Genomic DNA, 17,799 nt, shown 5'->3' with positions numbered 1-17,799 from the left:
TATATATATATATATATATATATATATATATATATATTAACAAAGTCTAATAATCGGGCATAACATCAATAAAAAACATGAATTTTGAATACCTTTTGAATAAAATGGACAATTGCACAGTACATAACGATTTACCTGACTCAGAAACTCATTCTGGTGTAATATGTTTGCCATACATTAAAGAATTGTATGTTCCTTGGAAAAAACTTTTTTATAAATCTGGACTTCGACTTGTAACCAATTTTAGTACAACTACTAGCACTATTTTTACCAAGACAAAAACCCCATTTAATATTGAACGACTCAGAAATCTCGTCTATCAAATAAATTGTTTAGACTGTAATTTAATTTACATAGGAGAAACTAGCCAGAACCTCAATAAACGGTTACAACAACACAAAAACAATTCAAAAAACCCCAAACAATTCAAAACTGTTCTTGCAGACCATATATACACTTTAAAACACAATATGGACTTCTCTAATCCGACTGTACTACAATTTGAACAAAATTTATTTAAACGAAGAATTATAGAGGGATCTTTTTTAACTATTTATAACAATAAGACAATAAATAAACGGAATGAACTCAACACGCTGTGCGACACAAATCTCTTCTATTTAGATAACATTTCCAAATTTCTTACAAAACAATAAAAGCGTTCGCGCAAAGGATTTACAATTTGTTCCACACATGTGCAGAATCTTGGTAAAAATATTTTTTAAAAAATGTCTTTCTCCATTACATCTTCAACCAGTCTACGAATAACACACTATCCATTTGTGATTTTTTCAAATCAGTATTTTGTGAAAATATTGTGTAATTTCAAGTTAATGTTTATAATAGATAGTGTAGTGCATTACCATATCCTAATACCATGGATTATTAAAATTTTCCAATTTAACACTAAGATCAACTAATTGTAAGTACTAATTACTATTTTATTTTTTTCTTTTCACTCCAATTAAATTGTTTTAGTTTTTAATTTTATTTTTAGTTTCCACTGAATGAAGGCTAGGATTATAGCCGAAACGTATAGATTTAAAATAAATTTTTGAAAGAAATTCATGTTTTTTATTGATGTTATGCCCGATTATTAGATTTTGTTAATACATATGTCAACATCAAATTCAGAATCATACAAAATATATATATATATATATATATATATATATATCAATTTCATATTATAAGCAACCAACTAAATAGAGCTATATGAATAGAATGAAGTATAAGTATATGAATTTTAATTAAACTTGATATACATATCAAATACAAATTTCCTAATATTAATTCATAGTAATTATCAATTACCTTTTCGAAGAAGTTTGTCTTAACAAAAATCCTATTTACCGATTTTATTGTTTTTTCTATGTTTCAAGTCATTCTGAATCGAATGAGACCAAATTTGGAAAAAGTATGTGTGTAGGTGTGTAAATTTTTTTTTCCGCGTTTTAGCCTACAATTTTGAATCGACTTTGGAAATTCAAAAAACTGTTTGATGAAATTGCAATTTGGTTAGTTTGGATTTCTTCGTAATTAAATGATGAAACTTTGTATAACGATATATTTCATTGTCTGAAATACTAAAATATTATAGGCGTACGATAAGTAGTTTAGAATTTCGCCATGCGATTAAAGATCCTAATCAAAAACTATGCCAAACATCTACTCGGTTCCATGTTTCGTAGGTAGCTACTGATTACAGCTGACGTCCACACTTTAAAAAATATATTTTTTAGACAACGAAATAGACAAAATGAAATTTGTTAATTTAATTTTTACATTTACAGACATTATAATTGTGTTTTAAATCGTATTGATTATTTTTTACTAAAAGTGAAAAAACATTCGAAATAAACAGTTAAATCTTCATTAAGGTAAAATGCTACTTATAATTAGTTATAAATACCTTTCAACTTTGTGAATGAACCGTTTAATTTTGAATCGGGTTTAAGTCGTAATGTTTTCTTTTGAGAAAATTATGACACACGGAGCTATCTTCACTCAGCTTTTTATTTACAACAAATGTCAAAGTGAAGTTTCGAAAAGTGGACAGGGCTTGTGTAAAATTAAATTAAAAACTAACGAAATGGAAGTGTTTCGTACTGAACAGTATTATATTTTTACGAAATTGAACAAATCTTTATGGTGGAATCGTTCAAGTGGGGCTTTTAATTTAAAAACAGGTACTAATTATTTAATTTGCTACACGTGTTGATTTTAACTTGAAATTAATTATTGTTTCGATTTAGGTTGTGATTTATCTTCTGTAGAAGATATAGAATGTGTGGGCACAACAGTTGGTATTGTAGGAGTCATAAGCCTTGCTGGAGTTTACGATCCCCACTTAATTGTTATAAAAGAAAGTGTGCCTGTCGGTGTTTTATTTCCTCCTCATACTATATATAAAATAAAATCAATTGTTGTTTTTGGAGCAGAAGAAGTCGAAGATATATTGATACCATGCAATAAACATGCGACAGGAAAGTAAGTTAATAATTATGATTGGTCAGATTAACTAAGACTGCTGTTATTTGAAATTAATGTTTTTTTTTTTGAAAATAAAATTTTGGGCCCTCATTTTGATATTCTAACTAATATGAAAAAAATCTAATGTAGGATTGGAACCAGTAGTAAAAAATCACAACCAAAAGGATTATTTGACGGATCTGTGCTTGTTAATAAAACATGGGGAGCAGTGAAAAGTGCTGGAACATCAATAAAAAGCACTACTCAACAGGCAGCAGCAATTGCCAGTTCACAAATGAAGGTATGTGATAAACATCTAATCACTAACAGTAATAAAATCAGGAAATATTTCCATTTCATATTGATTTTTACAAACGCTTATTTTTCACTCAATTTATTACATTCAATTACATCATGCTATGAGAGAACCATTCAATATATTGATTTCAATATGGAAATTTTCACTCACAGTGTGTCATTTTAATTCATCTTATTTATTTAATTATTTTAAATAATACTCTTATAATTTCATATAATCAATATATTTTTGCTAAATATTATTATGCTATTGGTAGCATTTTTGAATAGTAAATATAAATACAATAACAAATATTTTGCATAATAGATTAAAATAATCATTTGGAATAATGCATATTAAAAATCTACATAATGTGGGTTCAAAGCAAATAGCAGTTTGTAAAACTTAAGAGCATTGAACAGTAGTAAAAGTATTATGAAGCTCTGCTACAAGTTAATCACAATTTATGTATGCATTTTAGGCATCTTACATTTAAAATAAGTAATACTATAATATTATTAAATACATAAGCATTCTGAATGTTCACCACCCTGGTGGTTTTTGTTGTGGATTCTGCGGTGGTTGTTGTTGATAAGGCATCGAAGGCGTATATCCTCCATATGGAGGAGCTTGTGGAAATCCAGGATAATTATAGCCTGAAGGAAAAAACAAATAATAAAAGTTATTTCCAAATATTGAATATTCAACTAACCTTGAGGATATGGCAAAGTTCCATATGGATTATATCCTTGTGGCATCGGTGGAGGAACATATGTTGGGTAAGGGGCTACATTTGATGCACCATATGGAATCGGCATAGTTTGACCTGAAGTGGGATATGGAACATTTGCTCCAGCAGCGCTAGTACTAGAAGTAGGACTTGCAGGTTCTGTTGAATGATGTGTAGGTATATTTGGAGTTGCTCCTGGTGATGCTCTAGCACTGGCTTGCGTCAAATCCTTGAGCATCTCTTCTTTCTCCGTTTTCCTAGCAAAACAATAATCAGAAATTTTGTTCTGAAGTATAACAAGCAACTGTGTAAGGTTATTATAAAAAGTGGTGCCCTCTTTTAAATTATTTTCCAGTTCTGTAAAAGCGTCATATGCAGCAGCAAGTTGTTTCATTTTTACATCTCTGGAGTTGGTTCCTGCTCCCGTTTCATTAGTAAATTGAGCATGAGCTTCTTGTATGTCTTTAATTAATTGTTCTTGTTTTGATACACTATCCTTGACTTGTTCCTGAAGAGGTGTCATTATTTGTCCCAAGTTCTGCATGGACATGGCAGGTTCATTAATGGTTCCATCTTCAGCAAGTGCTCGCAGGAATGCATTTTTCATATCAAAAGTTGCAGATTTTAATTCAGATTCAATGACATCTCTCTCAGCCTTAATAGTTTCAACAGTTTCCATTAAGTTTCTTAAAGTAGTTACAGACTGGCAATCGGATACACATGGACCACCAGAAGGTATAGCAGCTCTTAATTCTTCATTACTCTTGCTTAGCAATTCCATGCCTTCAAGATATGTCTGGAATTTCTGTTTAACTGTATTATCAGCTTGAGTAGCATTGTTTATGATCTGCTGATATTTATCAGTATTTGCTTTCAATGGCTGTGTTATCTTGGCTGATGGCATTCTAATCCATTTTTCTTTGAACTGCTCTCGCAAACTATTATCAGATGACTCTTCCTCATCAAGTAATCTTATAGATTCATCTAAAATATCTTTATTTCGCTGAAGTAGTTCTGGAAGGTCATGCAATAATGTTTGCAGTTTGGCAACTCCTCCCTTGCTGCGCACAGTTTCTGCTTTCTCCAGCAAAGATGGGGGTAGTCCATCACACTCACTTGTAACTTCAATTGCTGCTGGCAGATTCAAAGATGCCAATACACCATTCAATGCTTGAGTAGACTCTCGCAGTTTAGTAATTTCTCTGTTAACAATTTCTTGTTTTCGCATCTCATATGAAGATAATGCTTGATGTACTGATACTGGCACTAAGTTTTCAAATAGATCTTTTGTTGATGCTGAAAACTTATCTGGAAGGGAAAGCATTTTAGCTAAGTTGGCTTTACCAGTTGCTGGCAAAGAATTGATATCCGGGATTCTTTCATGATAAATGAAATCATTATCCTTTTGAACTTCTGTTAGATTTCTAGTTGCCCGGGAAGCAAACTCATCAAAGAAACTTGTTTGTCCGCTAGCAGATTTTGCTGTTTTAAATAATGTCAATGCATGCTGTAAACGAGCTATTTCTTCACCAATACTTTTGTTAGCTCTACACACCAATGATTGATATAACTCAGTTATAGCATGGTAAGCAGCCTGCTTACCGGCAATTAATGGCAGGAATTCTTTTTCCCATAAACCTTTAATGGACTCTTTCTGCATAGCACGCAAAGTATCTGCGTAAAGATCTTCACACTGACAAGCCAATTTAGCAATAATTGCATCTTTCATATCATCATGAATAGCTTTGTGAACAAATATTTCCTGAGCTTGAGCTACCATTAATAAGGATAAAGCTGACAACACGTCCGAAGACAAATCAGGAGTTGGATCTTGATGAATAGCTACTGGAACGGCACCTTTCAGATGATTAAATATACCAGCTGCTTGTTGGTAAAGTTTGGCTGCCAATTTCAAACCTTCATCTGATTCTATACTCTGTGTTGCAGCAACAGCACTTTGCAAAGCTGCTATGTTGAATAATACGCAAACTTTTTCATACGCCAATGAAGCTATTGTTAAACTCATACGACCACCAAAAATAGAGCCTTTATCAAAAGCATCCTTCCATTTAAAAGGAACTTGAAGCTCGTGGACCGGAATTTTTCCTTCTAAGGCACAAATTTGATCATAATATCCGTAGATGACTTCTAATGAACTTTCATATTTCTCAAAGACTCTCCATATAGCGTTGCTTCTGATCTTCCCAAATTCGTTAATTGCTTCCGAATAATTTTCATTATTATCTGATGCGCTGTATGTGGATTGAATTAAATTTTTTAAAGGTTTAACGACATCGACATCTGAAGGTTTTTTCAATGGTACAGATAAAAATTCGACCATTTTTATAACTTGTCGTTAACTCCACCACGATGCGTAAATGTCACTTCGCTTAATATTTTTAATGAATTTTATTGAATAAATGAGTCACACTAAACACAAACGAATTGTCAAACTGCTTGTCTGACGTCGAATAAAGTCTAAAGTGAAATATCATTTGGACAGTCGGATTCTGTGTATTTAATCATCATGAAGTGTTCAAGGTTATGTAGATTATTCGTATACCAACATGACAAACAAACGTTGACCGCTCAGATGAATGGCGCGCGTTACAAAACCAGAGCCAAGACCAATCTAAATATTAAATGAACTCCCTTAATACACTAGTTTTCTGACATTGATTGAAGTAATGGATTCTAGAAATTTCTTATTTTTCGTATGAATTACTATTTTACCATTCTAATTCTGGCGCATTACATCACACAATCAGTTAAATTTATTCCCGTAATGAGTTAATTTTTTAACCTTGGCCTTGTGAACCAATTTTGAAATTAATTTGTATAAGAATATTGTAAACATACGTGATCATAATAATGCATTATTTTGATTGACTTAGATTTAAGTATTATTATTAAATATCTAATGCATTAATTATTTAATATTTTATAATTATATAGTTCGACTTATAAAAAAAAGCTTAAACTATTTGGTTTGGTATTTAGCCTTGAGGCAAGTTACATGAACTTCCCGATATGTGTAAATAATCGACTTAATCAATAAAAAATAAATTAATTTATGAGTGGATTTATTACACATAATAGAAAACTAACGAACACGTTTACTAGGAGTATTTTCAAAAAGCAACTTTTCAAAAATCAACAATTATTATATTTAAACCAGTTTCGGTAAGATTTTAATGGTTTAGTATATTTTTTAAGACCAAGTACTATATTGTTATACAAAGTAAATCGTCTAATTTTAATTTTAGCTAACGTCAAAAAAACTACTCATTTTCTTAAACTTTGATGATTTTTTAAAATTAAACTACTTGTCGTAAGGCCGTAATATTTCAGTAAGTTCTATAAGACCATGATATACATCGCCAAGAAAGTTTCATAAAAATTGGTTTAAATGTTTTTTTCAACAGTTAATTACAAGAAAACGGCTCGGTAGATTTTCACCTAAAACTAATCAGTACCATTCACAACTAATATCTTTCGAACAGTTTTTGATTTTTTAAAATCGGTTCGGTAGGATGAGCTTAAATGTGGACGAAAGGTTTAACACTTTTTTTCAAATTACAAAGAAACGGCTTGGCAGATCGTTGCACAAAACTGACAAACGATAGTCCTCATCGAAATACATCAATTGGCTTTTAAATTTCTGAAATCGGTTCAGGCGTTTTTGAGAAAACGTCGATGAAAGGTCTAATTTTGACAAATGCCAAAAAACGATACCAATTTTTGCAAACTTTGACGAATTTTCAAAGCTAAACCAATTGTCGTAGGGCCGTAATATTTTAGTATGATCTAGAAGACTATAGTATCTACCGTCAAAAAAATAATAATAAAAATCGTCGAAAAATTTTTTTTAACACTTTATTATAAGAAAACGGCCCGGCCGATCTTTACCAAAAACTAATCAGCACGATTCCCAATCAATATCTTTCGAACTGTTTTTGAATTTTCAAATTCGATTAAGAATTGCGGGCTAAAACGTAGACGAAAAATTTTTCACTTTTCTGCGATTTACAAAGAAACGGCTCGGCCGATCGTCACACAAAACTGACAAACGATAGTCCTCGTCAAGATACATCGAATGGATTTGAAGTGGACCCAGCCGTTTTCGGGAAAACGTCGATTTACGGCAAAAAATCTGTTCACATACACACACACACATACTTTTTCCAAATTTGGTCTCATTCGATTCAGAATGGCTTGAAACGTCGAGAAAACATAAAATTAGCGAATCGGATTTTTTGATGAAAACATAAACTTCTCCTTCGGGAAGTTAATAATATAGAATTATAAAAATGTAAAATGAAATATATTTGCAGCTTTAGAGGATATTTAATTATCAATAAGTATAAAATTAAAAGTAACTAGTAAAAGTATGGCATCGTGCCTTAAGGCAAATTGCTGGAACTTCTCGTACCGTAATGAAATTATTAAATAATAATATTCGAGGAATATTAAATATTTTCAAGTAGATTATTATAAAAAACTGTAACTTATATGTTTACATAAAAGTAAATTGCAAAGATAGTTATTTATTTGAAGTATATATAAATGAGCTTTAGAACTTTATCTAGAATTAGAATTAAAATCCAAATTATTTTCGATATTAAAAAAAAAAATTTTTTTTGGAAATTAAAAAAAAAATCTTTTTACTTCTCCCAAAAGCAATCGTTTCGTCAACACAAGCAGAAAGTTCTTTGAATCATTCAAATCGGATGCTTGGTTCTCTCAAAAACTGCAATTTTTGCACATTTAACTCCGTATCTCCGGAACGGCTGGTCCTGCCTTTGCCAAAAACTAATCAGCACATTTCCATATCAATAGGAATCGAGTGTTTTGAACCGTTCAAATCGGTTGATCCGTGCGCTCGAAAACTTGGACGAAAAATTGTGTCCATACATACATACATACACAAACACATACACATCCATTTTTTCTGAGGTATGCCAAAATGTTCAGAGACCTCGGAAACGTGAAAATATGCAAAAAAAATATTTTCGAAATTCAGCCCATTACTATAACTTACCCTACGCGAAGTTAATTACATTGTTTCATATTATGAAAAAAATATTATAATTATTTATTAATCTTTATTAAAATATTGTTACGACGTTATAATTGTGAATGTAAACACTGAATATTTTAAATTGCAGTCTAGTGTTGTAGGACGTCGAGATCCAGGAAGGATAGAGAAAAGAGTTACAGAAGAATTACATAAAATCTTTGATGACACTGATAGTTTTTACTACTCGGATGGTATTTACTTTTACTTATTTGATACAATATTTCACATCATGTAGTAGCTAAAATTTCATTGGAGTTTTTAAAGTTGTATTAAATTTAATTCATGTTTTAGGAGGTGATTTAACATGCAATATGCAAAGACAAGGCGAAGGAAAAAGTGATGAACGATTTTTTTGGAATAAGCATATGCTGAAAGATATTATTGAGTTAAATGTGCGTATATTATTTAAAATTATTATTCACTTATTGCTCTAACATTAAGCCAAAACATTAGCCTTTGATTTTGTTATGTTCTACATGTACTTAAAATATTTTATCAAGATGGTTTATTTCACATCATTATTTATATTTCAGGATCAAAGCTGGGTTTTGCCAGTGATCCAAGGATTTGTGCAAATCGAAGAATGTGAAGTTGCGGCGTCCAAGGAAAAGTTTAAGTTGGCTTTGGTTTCGAGACGTTCTCGGTTCAGAGCAGGAACTAGGTTAAAATCATAACTTATTTAAAATTTTCGATTAATGAAACTTAGTTTAATTACTGATAAAATCAAATTTATTTTAAATTAAATAAACATATCTCACAATTTATAACAACACACGCACATACACACACACTATATATATATATATATATATATATATATATAATATTAAATGCTTCTATAGGTATAAACGTAGAGGTGTTGATGAGCTTGGTCATGTAGCAAATTATGTAGAAACTGAGCAAGTTTTATCATTCATGCAACATCAGATGTCTTTTACGGTTGTACGTGGCTCAGTTCCTGTATATTGGTCCCAACCTGGATATAAATATCGGCCACCGCCTCGTATAGATCGGGGTATATGCAAATGAATTTATACAATATTTAATTAGAGTTGGAAAAATAATACTTTTAATTATTATTTGCTAAATTAGATGATGCTGAAACCCAAGTAGCATTTGAAAGTCATTTTGAGCAGGAACTGTCAACATATGGACCAGTTTGTATCATAAACCTTGTTGAACAATGTGGCAAAGAAGGCATAATATGGGAAGCTTTTAATAAACATACACTTGCTTACAATAACCCATTTCTGACATATGTAACATTTGATTTTCATGAGTATTGGTAAGTTTTTAATTAACATAATCTGGTAATTTTCATTAAAAAAGGTTTCAACTAGCAGTACTATAGAAATAATTAATATTTTCAATATTCAAATTTACCTACATTATTTTTCAGTCGTGGGATGCATTTTGAAAATGTATCTATTCTTCTAAATGCTTTGGTGGATCACATTCATGGCATGGGATATTGTTGGCGCGATAATCGAGGAAATATATGTACACAACAATCTGTCTTTCGCGTTAACTGTATGGATTGTTTGGATAGAACAAATGTTGTTCAGGTTTTTTGTCTTAATAAATAAACTATATGATTTACTTAAAATTGATTGAACTAATATGTAAGTATTATTTTTCTTTATAACAGACTGCATTAGGAAAGGCAGTACTTGAATCCCAGTTGTCAAAATTGGGACTGATACCTCCTGGAGCGTCTGCTCCACCTGCATTACGAGCACCATTTCAAAGTCTTTGGGCTAATAATGGCGACATTATCAGTAGGCAATATGCAGGAACAAATGCTTTAAAGGTATATTAATTATAAACTACATTTGCTTTAGATGTCTAATTTTCAATCTAATATCAGTTTAGATAAATACTTGTCACAATAATATTTAATCGAAATAGATAAATCTGTAATAACTACAACAAATATCTATCATATATCAAAATGATATTATATTTCTTTATGATTAGGGGGATTACACAAGGACTGGTGAGCGTAAAATTAGTGGGATTATGAAAGATGGTATGAACTCAGCAAATAGGTAAGTGATTGACAAAACATATTTTTGAGATAAATACATATATTCAGATATTAACACTATTTTGTTTTTATTGTTATTTTTCAATGACACAATAATTAACTCAAATACATAAACCTAAAAAGATACTTAAATATTTTCTTGCCAATGTGTTAATCGGAATTAGGGAATTTAAAATTGTAATCGATGCATATATTCTCTTGCATTTGTTTATATATTTGCATTGTTATGTGGTTTGATTCAACTTTATTCATCATGGGAGTGAAGAATGCTGATTTAATGCAAATATTAAAAATTTTGATAGTTTTACTCATTATATTGTTGATATAATTGTGTCCAGTTTACTGATGACTTAACATATTGTTTGCTAAACGAATTTCATTCATATTTGCCAGTACTTGGCACTTAGGAAGTATATTAAGTTCAAATTCACTTAATATTTCGTTAATAAATTATGTATAAATTTAATTGTTATAGTTCTGGATTCCGCCTAATAAGGAATTGTTGCTTTCCATTTATAATTGAATAAGATGAAAGGCATTGAATTAACTTGATTACTCCATTTCGTTTTTTTACTGGTTTCTATAGACGTGGTATACCCACATTTTACTAATAATAACTAATTTCTTAGGTGATATCAACATTATTTCAATCTTTTTATATTACACTTTTTATATAACACTAGAGGCTGGTTAACACTGGATTTACCAATAATTTACATATAATAAAATAATGCACATTCATGGTAGTAAGAAAGAAATGCTTCATTAATTCTTGCCCTTGTAAACAGTTCTGTCTGAATCAATTTTAATATGCTAAAACTTGCTTCTATAGGTATTGACTTTCACTATCATATAATCTACATTCTTTTATTGACATTTCAGTAATATGCTGATATGTGGCTGATTATTTTGTTATTATTTATATTAGATGATATATCAAAACTAGTTGGTTTGGTATTTAGCCTTGAGGCAAGTTACATGAACTTCCCGATATGTGTAATTAATCGACTTAATCAATAAAAAATAATTTAATTTATAAGTGATTAAAAGTATTCCGAGTGGATTTATTACACATGATTGAAAATGAACGAACACTTTGACTCGGAGTATTTTCTAATAGCAAATTTTCAAAATTTACCAGTTTTTGTAATTGAACCAGAACCAGTATTTCCATAGGACTTTAATGGTTTACTATGTTCATTAAAACCAAGTACTCTATCGTTATACCAAGAAAATCGTCTAATTTTAATTTTAACCAACATCAAAAAAACTACTCATTTTCTTAATCTTTGATTAATTTTTAAAATTAAACTACTTGTCGTTAGGCCATGATATTTCAGTAAGTTCTATAAGACCATGATATATATCGCCAAAAAAAGTTCCATGAAAACCGGCTTAATTTTTTTTTCAACAGTTAATTACAAGAAAACGGCTAGGTAGATTTTCACCTAAAACTAATCAGTATTATTCCCAATTAATATCTTTCGAACAGTTTTTGATTTTTAATTTGATCGATTCGGTAGTTTGAGCTTAAATGTGGACGAAAAGTTTAACACTTTCTGTCAAATTACAAAGAAACGGCTCGGCAGATCGTCTCACAAAACTGACTAATTATAGTCCTCATTGAGATACATCAAATGGCTTTTAAATTTATGAAATCGGTTCAGGCGTTTTTGAGAAATCGTCGATCAAAGGTTTAATTTTGTCAAATGTCAAAGAAACGATACTAATTTTTGCAAACTTTGACGATTTTTCAAAACTAATTGACTTGTCGTAGGGCCGTAATATTTTAGTATGATCTACAAGACTATGGTATCTACCGTCAAAAAAAGTCTTTTTTTGTAAAAAAAAACTTTATTACAAGAAAACGGCCTGGCCGATCTTTACCAAAAACTAATCGGTTTTTGAATTTTCAAAATCGATTCAGAATTGCGGGCTAAAACGTGGACGAAATTTTTTTCACTTTTCTACGATTTACAAAGAAACGGCCCGGCCGATCGTCGCACAAAACTAAGAAACGCTAGTCCTCATCGAGATACATCGAATGGCTTTTAAATTTTTGAAATCGATCCAGCCGTTTTTGAGAAAACGTCGATTTACGGCAAAAAATCTGTTCACATATACACATACACACACACACACACACATACACATACTTTTTCCAAATTTGGTCTCATTCGATTCAGAATGACTTGAAACGTCGAGAAAACATAAAATTAGCGAGTCGGATTTTTTGATGAAAACATAAACTTCTCCTTCGGGAAGTTAATAATTATTTGTTATTAAAATCATGTAGCAGTCATTTTTACTGGTAATGGTAACAAAATATATTTTCTATTCATAGCTACAAAAGTAGAAGCTGTAAATTGAAATAGTACGACCAAATTACTGGTAGGGTAAATCTGGTGTTAAGCATGCTTGATTACATAATTTAGGTAGTTTTATAAGAATCTGTTATTATAACAATTTCAAGATCGTGTTAAGGAGGCTTTTAGGCGGAGTCCTTGACTGTTTTGATCATAACATCACTGTTCTATTAAAAATCTTTATAGTGTTAAGGTATTCTGGTATCTCATTTCTTGATATGCTTTTATGACATAAATTAAAAAAAAACTTTGTAGATACATTATCCAACATTTTTATGACACATTCCGTCAATGCTGCATAGATTTATGTCAAGGAAATTTTAAAGATGTCGAAGTAATTTATGAATGTATCGATATTGATGATAAATTAAAGATTGTATGCGGTATTGTGGCCGAAGTAATTCCCGATAGGCCTCCAGCATATTTTAACCATGTTGCGTTGGGAGTGGAATTTAATATGGCAGAAATGTTTTATGAAGTCTCGAGGTTAGACAAAATTTTTGTTGCATAGTAGGTACATTTTGTAAATATGTGAACCTTTGATTATTATGCATTTATGATGGTCAAGCCTTGAGTGTTTTTCAGCTACATAACAAGATTTTTTCCAAATCATTTCTTGTTATCCTTTATATCATAAATATTTTTGGTATGTGACTAATTTGTATGTTACTGAATCCACATTTCAGAAGATTTTTTAACATCCTTAGTTTAATATCATAGTATATTGTATATTTTTTTAGTTGCTCATGTATATAATTTTGTATTACTTTGCTATGTTCGTTAATATTCTATTCTGGCCTAACATGGATGGGGTTGTTAAATCTGTATGGTGTAATACACATTTTAGTAATCTTTCTATTTAATTTTGTAAATAAATGGCAGAAAGTCTATGCATTGCATGAAAATATAAACTGATACAAATTAATAATTTCAAACACATTTTTATTTTTTTCTTCTTAACGGTTCTCAAATAAAAACAAATCTTAAATTCTAAACATTTCATCAATGTTGCATTTTAATTTTCAAAAATCGCACACTATTATAATAATAAATATTTATACATTCATACACATATACATATATTTTGAACGCATATTTTGTAAATATCTTTCTTAAATTTGTGTGTTTCAGGTATTATCTCTCTCGCTTCAAAGACTCATACCGCCAAGCCACTATTGATATGATGCTAGGTAAGTAAAACAATTATTCATTTGTGTATATTGTTGTTTCTTAGTAAATGATATAAATCATTTCAAATCAATCAAAGGAAAATAAAAGAAACTAGTTGGTATTGGTATTTTGCCTTGAGGCAACTTACATGAACATTCCGATATGTATAAAAAATCGACTTAATCAATAAAAAATAAAGTAATTTCTGAGTGATTAAAAGTATTCAGAGTTGATTTATTACACATAATTGAAAACGAACGAACACATTAACTCGGAATATTTTCTAAAAGCAAATTTTCACAAATTAATAATTTTTATAATTGAACTAGTTTCCGTAGGACTTTAATGGTTTAGTATGTTCATTAAGACCAAGTACTCTATTGTTATACCAAGTAAATCGTCTAATTTTAATTTTAACAAACGTCAAAAAAACTACTCATTTTCTCAAGCTTTGATGATTTTTTTAAACTAAACTACTGTCGTAAGGCCGTAATATTTCAGTAAGTTCTATAAGACCATGGTATATATCGCCAAAAAAAGTTCCATGAAAATCGGCTTTTTTTTTTCAACAGTTAATTACAAGAAAAAGGCTCGTCAGATTTTCACCTAAAACTAATCAGTATCATTCCCAACTAATATATTTCGAACAGTTTTTGATTTTTTAAAATCGATTCGGTAGTATCTTAAATGTGGACGAAAATTTTAACACTTTTGTCAAAATTACAAAGAAACGGCTTGGCAGATCGTCGCACAAAACTGACAAACGATAGTCCTCATTGAGATACATCAAATGGCATTTAAATTTCTTAAGTCGGTCCAGGCGTTTTTGAGCAAACGTCGATGAAAGGTCTAATTTTACAAATGCCAAAAAACAATAGTAATTTTTGCAAACTTTGAAGAATTTTTAAAATTAAACGATTTGTCGTAGGGCCGTAATATTTTAGGATGATCTATAAGACTATGGCTACCGTAAAAAAAAATCATAAAAATCGTGGATTTTTTTTTTTTAACACTTTATTACAAGATAATGATCTTTACCAAAAACTATAGTGGATTATAATCAGCACAATTCCCGACCAATATCTTTCGAACAATTTTCGACTTTTCAAAATCGATTCAGAATTACGGGCTAAAACGTGGATGAAAAATTTCTCACTTTTCTGCGATTTACAAAGAAACGGCATGGCTGATCGTCGCGCAAGTTCTCATCGAAGTACATTATAAATTTACAGGCTTTTAAATTTTTGAAATCGGTCCAGCCGTTTTTGAGAAAACGTCGATTTACTGCAAACAATCTATTCACATACACACACACACATACTTTTTCCAAATTTGGTCTCATTCGATTCAGAATGGCTTGAAACGTCGAGAAAACATAAAATTAGTGAATTGGATTTTTTGATGAAAACATAAACTTCTCCTTCGGGAAGTTAATAATGCAGATAATCACTTTTTGAAACTAATATTTCTCTTCAGGAAATACTGTTACCGCGGAATCTTTAAATGCACTTGGCGGTGATGGCACCGGCACTGGAGAAGTGGAAGCAGAAGCAGCAGCTGATCATGCCAGGCAACTTGTAGACGACTGTAGGCGATTGCTCCTTGGAGAGGGTCAGTTATTGTTGGGAGCTTGGGGTCTTATAGACGCTAGTCCGAGGTATATACTTTTATATACCGCTTTTTCAATTGTGTTATACTGTTCTTGTTGAAGTTTTGTTTACAGTTACTATAATTCTATAAATATTATAACATATTTTATTTTTAAAGCACTGGTGATCCAAATGAAACCGAAGTCGACTGTATTCTGTTATTAACGAATGAGTTTTATCTTGTTGCTGAATATGATCTACATTTGGATAAAGTTACAAGGTAAATGTATATTTTAATATCCTGTAATATGTATTTGCTATATATGAGATTTGTGTATTTTTTATTTTTAATATGAATATTTCAAATTTATTTAACTCTTTCAATTGTCTACGCAGATTTGAGAAAATTCCTTTAGGTTCATTGACATTGATTGAATTGGGTGCCGCTCCAAATAGAACTGGCATGAGTGCCTTGAGTACTCGCGGAAGTAATATGTTCAAATCTTCTTCATCTGTTGCTCCTATGTGCATTAGACTTAGCTATAAAACTGAAGATTCAGATAATGAATTTTATCACATGTTCAGATCTGCCAATCTTCGATTTTTTAATAACGTAGCTGTTGTCATTCGTACCAAGGAAGAAATGTTAGGTATGCATTGTTTGTTACCAGTTTTTAATTATTGAGATTATTATTTTTAATTATCAGTTTCTTATATTTATGAATTTTACTTATTCATTATTTATTTTATTTACAGAATCTCTTAATACGATTTGTGAATGCTTTTTAATAGCATTGGAAGCAGGAGGTTTTGCGCCAGTTCCTTTAGTATCTGGCAACCAGTTAGTGAGAAGAAAAGATCCGTCATCTCTTTTATCTATTCCTAATAATGGCATACCAAGAAATTTATCAGAGACACAATTGTTGTCTATAGGTAGTGATTATTAACCTTGTGCTATTCTTAATGCTCTAAATAGTCTAAATTAAAGATGATCCTATGATAATCTTTATTTTAGGATCAAAAGCGCTCACAAATATGACTGAACAGTTTTCAAAAATTGGCCAAACATTCACTTCTAAGAAACAGAGTTCACGAGCGAAATTTCGTCTTGGAAAGACAAGTTCACAACAGTCCAATGATGTCAAAGACTCTGCTGGTAAGAGTGAAGATAGTAGTTCTGAGTCTGAAGGCGAAAATAATATTTACCAGCCGGGTGAAACAACACCAGTAGATCCCAAAGTATATGAAAATGAATTTTTGCCGTCCGTGGGGATAGTTATGGGCAATAGTGATGGGACCAATGTTTTAGCAGATAAAGAAAGTATGATTGCCCATTCCTCTGATGTCAATAATTTGTTATTAAGTAGCGTCATGGATAATGTTACTATAAATAATGTGCTGTCGCAGACAAAAAGTGATAGTGTAGATGACACCGAATTTTTAAGCACTTCACCAAATATTACTAATTCTAGTCCTTATAATCGCAGTCCCACACCTGAAATAACAGTCCAGAGTGAGTGTGATGGACATGTGAGAAACCATGCGCAAATAAATCAGAAATTCAGTCATAGTTCAGGAGAAGTCGATGCAAATATTGCAACTGGGCCGACAGTGGTATTGCCTCAACATGCTGCGAGTTCGAGATCTGACAGAGATTTAAGTTTGAACTTGAGCTTGAGCGGTTCTCAGAGTGAAAACGCATTGAAACAATTAAAAGTTCTTACTAGCCCTATAGGAGGTGGTTTGTCTAAGCTTGCAAAGGGCATGCAGAGCATTGGTGCTAATTTAGATCCAAGAAAAATTAATGTCAAGGTAATATACAAACCATTTTACTTTAAAAAAACATTATGTTATCTTGAGACATAAATTAATTTATGTCTTTGTTCTCTTGACAGTCAGCATTACAACCTCGCACTACAGAACACAACAATGAACAACAGAAAAAACTTCAAGAGAAATGGATGAACTGTAAAACTAAATTGATAGCATTGTAATCAATTTTTATTTGATTTTTGTTTTCACTCATCTATTTAAGAAATGACTCCAT

The 17,799-nt window shown here is 30.9% G+C and overlaps 2 protein-coding genes across 3 annotated transcripts; one reads left to right on the top strand and one right to left on the bottom strand.

Annotated features, from left to right (window-relative positions):
- Positions 1-2,060: 2,060 nt before the first annotated feature.
- On the top strand, positions 2,061-17,784 carry LOC113378801 (phosphatidylinositide phosphatase SAC2). Of its 2 annotated transcripts, XM_026619398.1 has the most exons (19): positions 2,061-2,189; positions 2,256-2,490; positions 2,623-2,773; positions 8,669-8,771; positions 8,872-8,972; positions 9,114-9,241; positions 9,423-9,595; positions 9,673-9,865; positions 9,980-10,145; positions 10,229-10,390; positions 10,558-10,628; positions 13,249-13,479; positions 14,125-14,183; positions 15,640-15,820; positions 15,931-16,032; positions 16,149-16,402; positions 16,509-16,685; positions 16,768-17,564; positions 17,648-17,784. In XM_026619398.1, exons 1-19 carry the CDS (start codon positions 2,093-2,095, stop codon positions 17,744-17,746), a joined length of 3,480 nt encoding a protein of 1,159 aa, XP_026475183.1. In that variant the 5' UTR covers positions 2,061-2,092; the 3' UTR covers positions 17,747-17,784. The 2 variants fall into 2 exon arrangements, with proteins under 2 accessions (XP_026475183.1, XP_026475184.1); XM_026619399.1 differs by lacking the exon at positions 13,249-13,479 and having other exon boundaries at positions 2,093-2,189.
- LOC113378802 (programmed cell death 6-interacting protein) lies at positions 3,150-6,009 on the bottom strand. The gene is made up of 2 exons (XM_026619400.1): positions 3,483-6,009; positions 3,150-3,426 (listed from the first exon to the last, which is right to left on the bottom strand). Exons 1-2 carry the CDS (start codon positions 5,839-5,841, stop codon positions 3,314-3,316), a joined length of 2,472 nt encoding a protein of 823 aa, XP_026475185.1. The 5' UTR covers positions 5,842-6,009; the 3' UTR covers positions 3,150-3,313.
- Positions 17,785-17,799: the final 15 nt, after the last annotated feature.

This window comes from Ctenocephalides felis, unplaced genomic scaffold (genome assembly GCF_003426905.1).
Source record: "Ctenocephalides felis isolate EL2017-DRISC unplaced genomic scaffold, ASM342690v1 CF-g0.4_SCAFFOLD_01886, whole genome shotgun sequence".
Lineage (NCBI taxonomy): Eukaryota > Metazoa > Arthropoda > Insecta > Siphonaptera > Pulicidae > Ctenocephalides > Ctenocephalides felis.
The sequence above is the reverse complement of the archived record's forward strand: the minus strand, read 5'-3'. Positions and strand labels throughout refer to the sequence as shown.

Excerpts from the sequence above, each read along its gene's own strand:
- LOC113378801 (XM_026619398.1), top strand. The coding sequence starts at position 2,093 with ATGGAAGTGTTTCGTACTGAACAGTATTATATTTTTACGAAATTGAAC. Across the intron at positions 9,242-9,422 it reads CGGTTCAGAGCAGGAACTAG|GTATAAACGTAGAGGTGTTG; the intron begins GTTAAAATCATA and ends ATGCTTCTATAG. Across the intron at positions 17,565-17,647 it reads CAAGAAAAATTAATGTCAAG|TCAGCATTACAACCTCGCAC; the intron begins GTAATATACAAA and ends TTCTCTTGACAG.
- LOC113378802 (XM_026619400.1), bottom strand. The coding sequence starts at position 5,841 with ATGGTCGAATTTTTATCTGTACCATTGAAAAAACCTTCAGATGTCGAT. Across the intron at positions 3,427-3,482 it reads AACTTTGCCATATCCTCAAG|GCTATAATTATCCTGGATTT; the intron begins GTTAGTTGAATA and ends TTTTTCCTTCAG.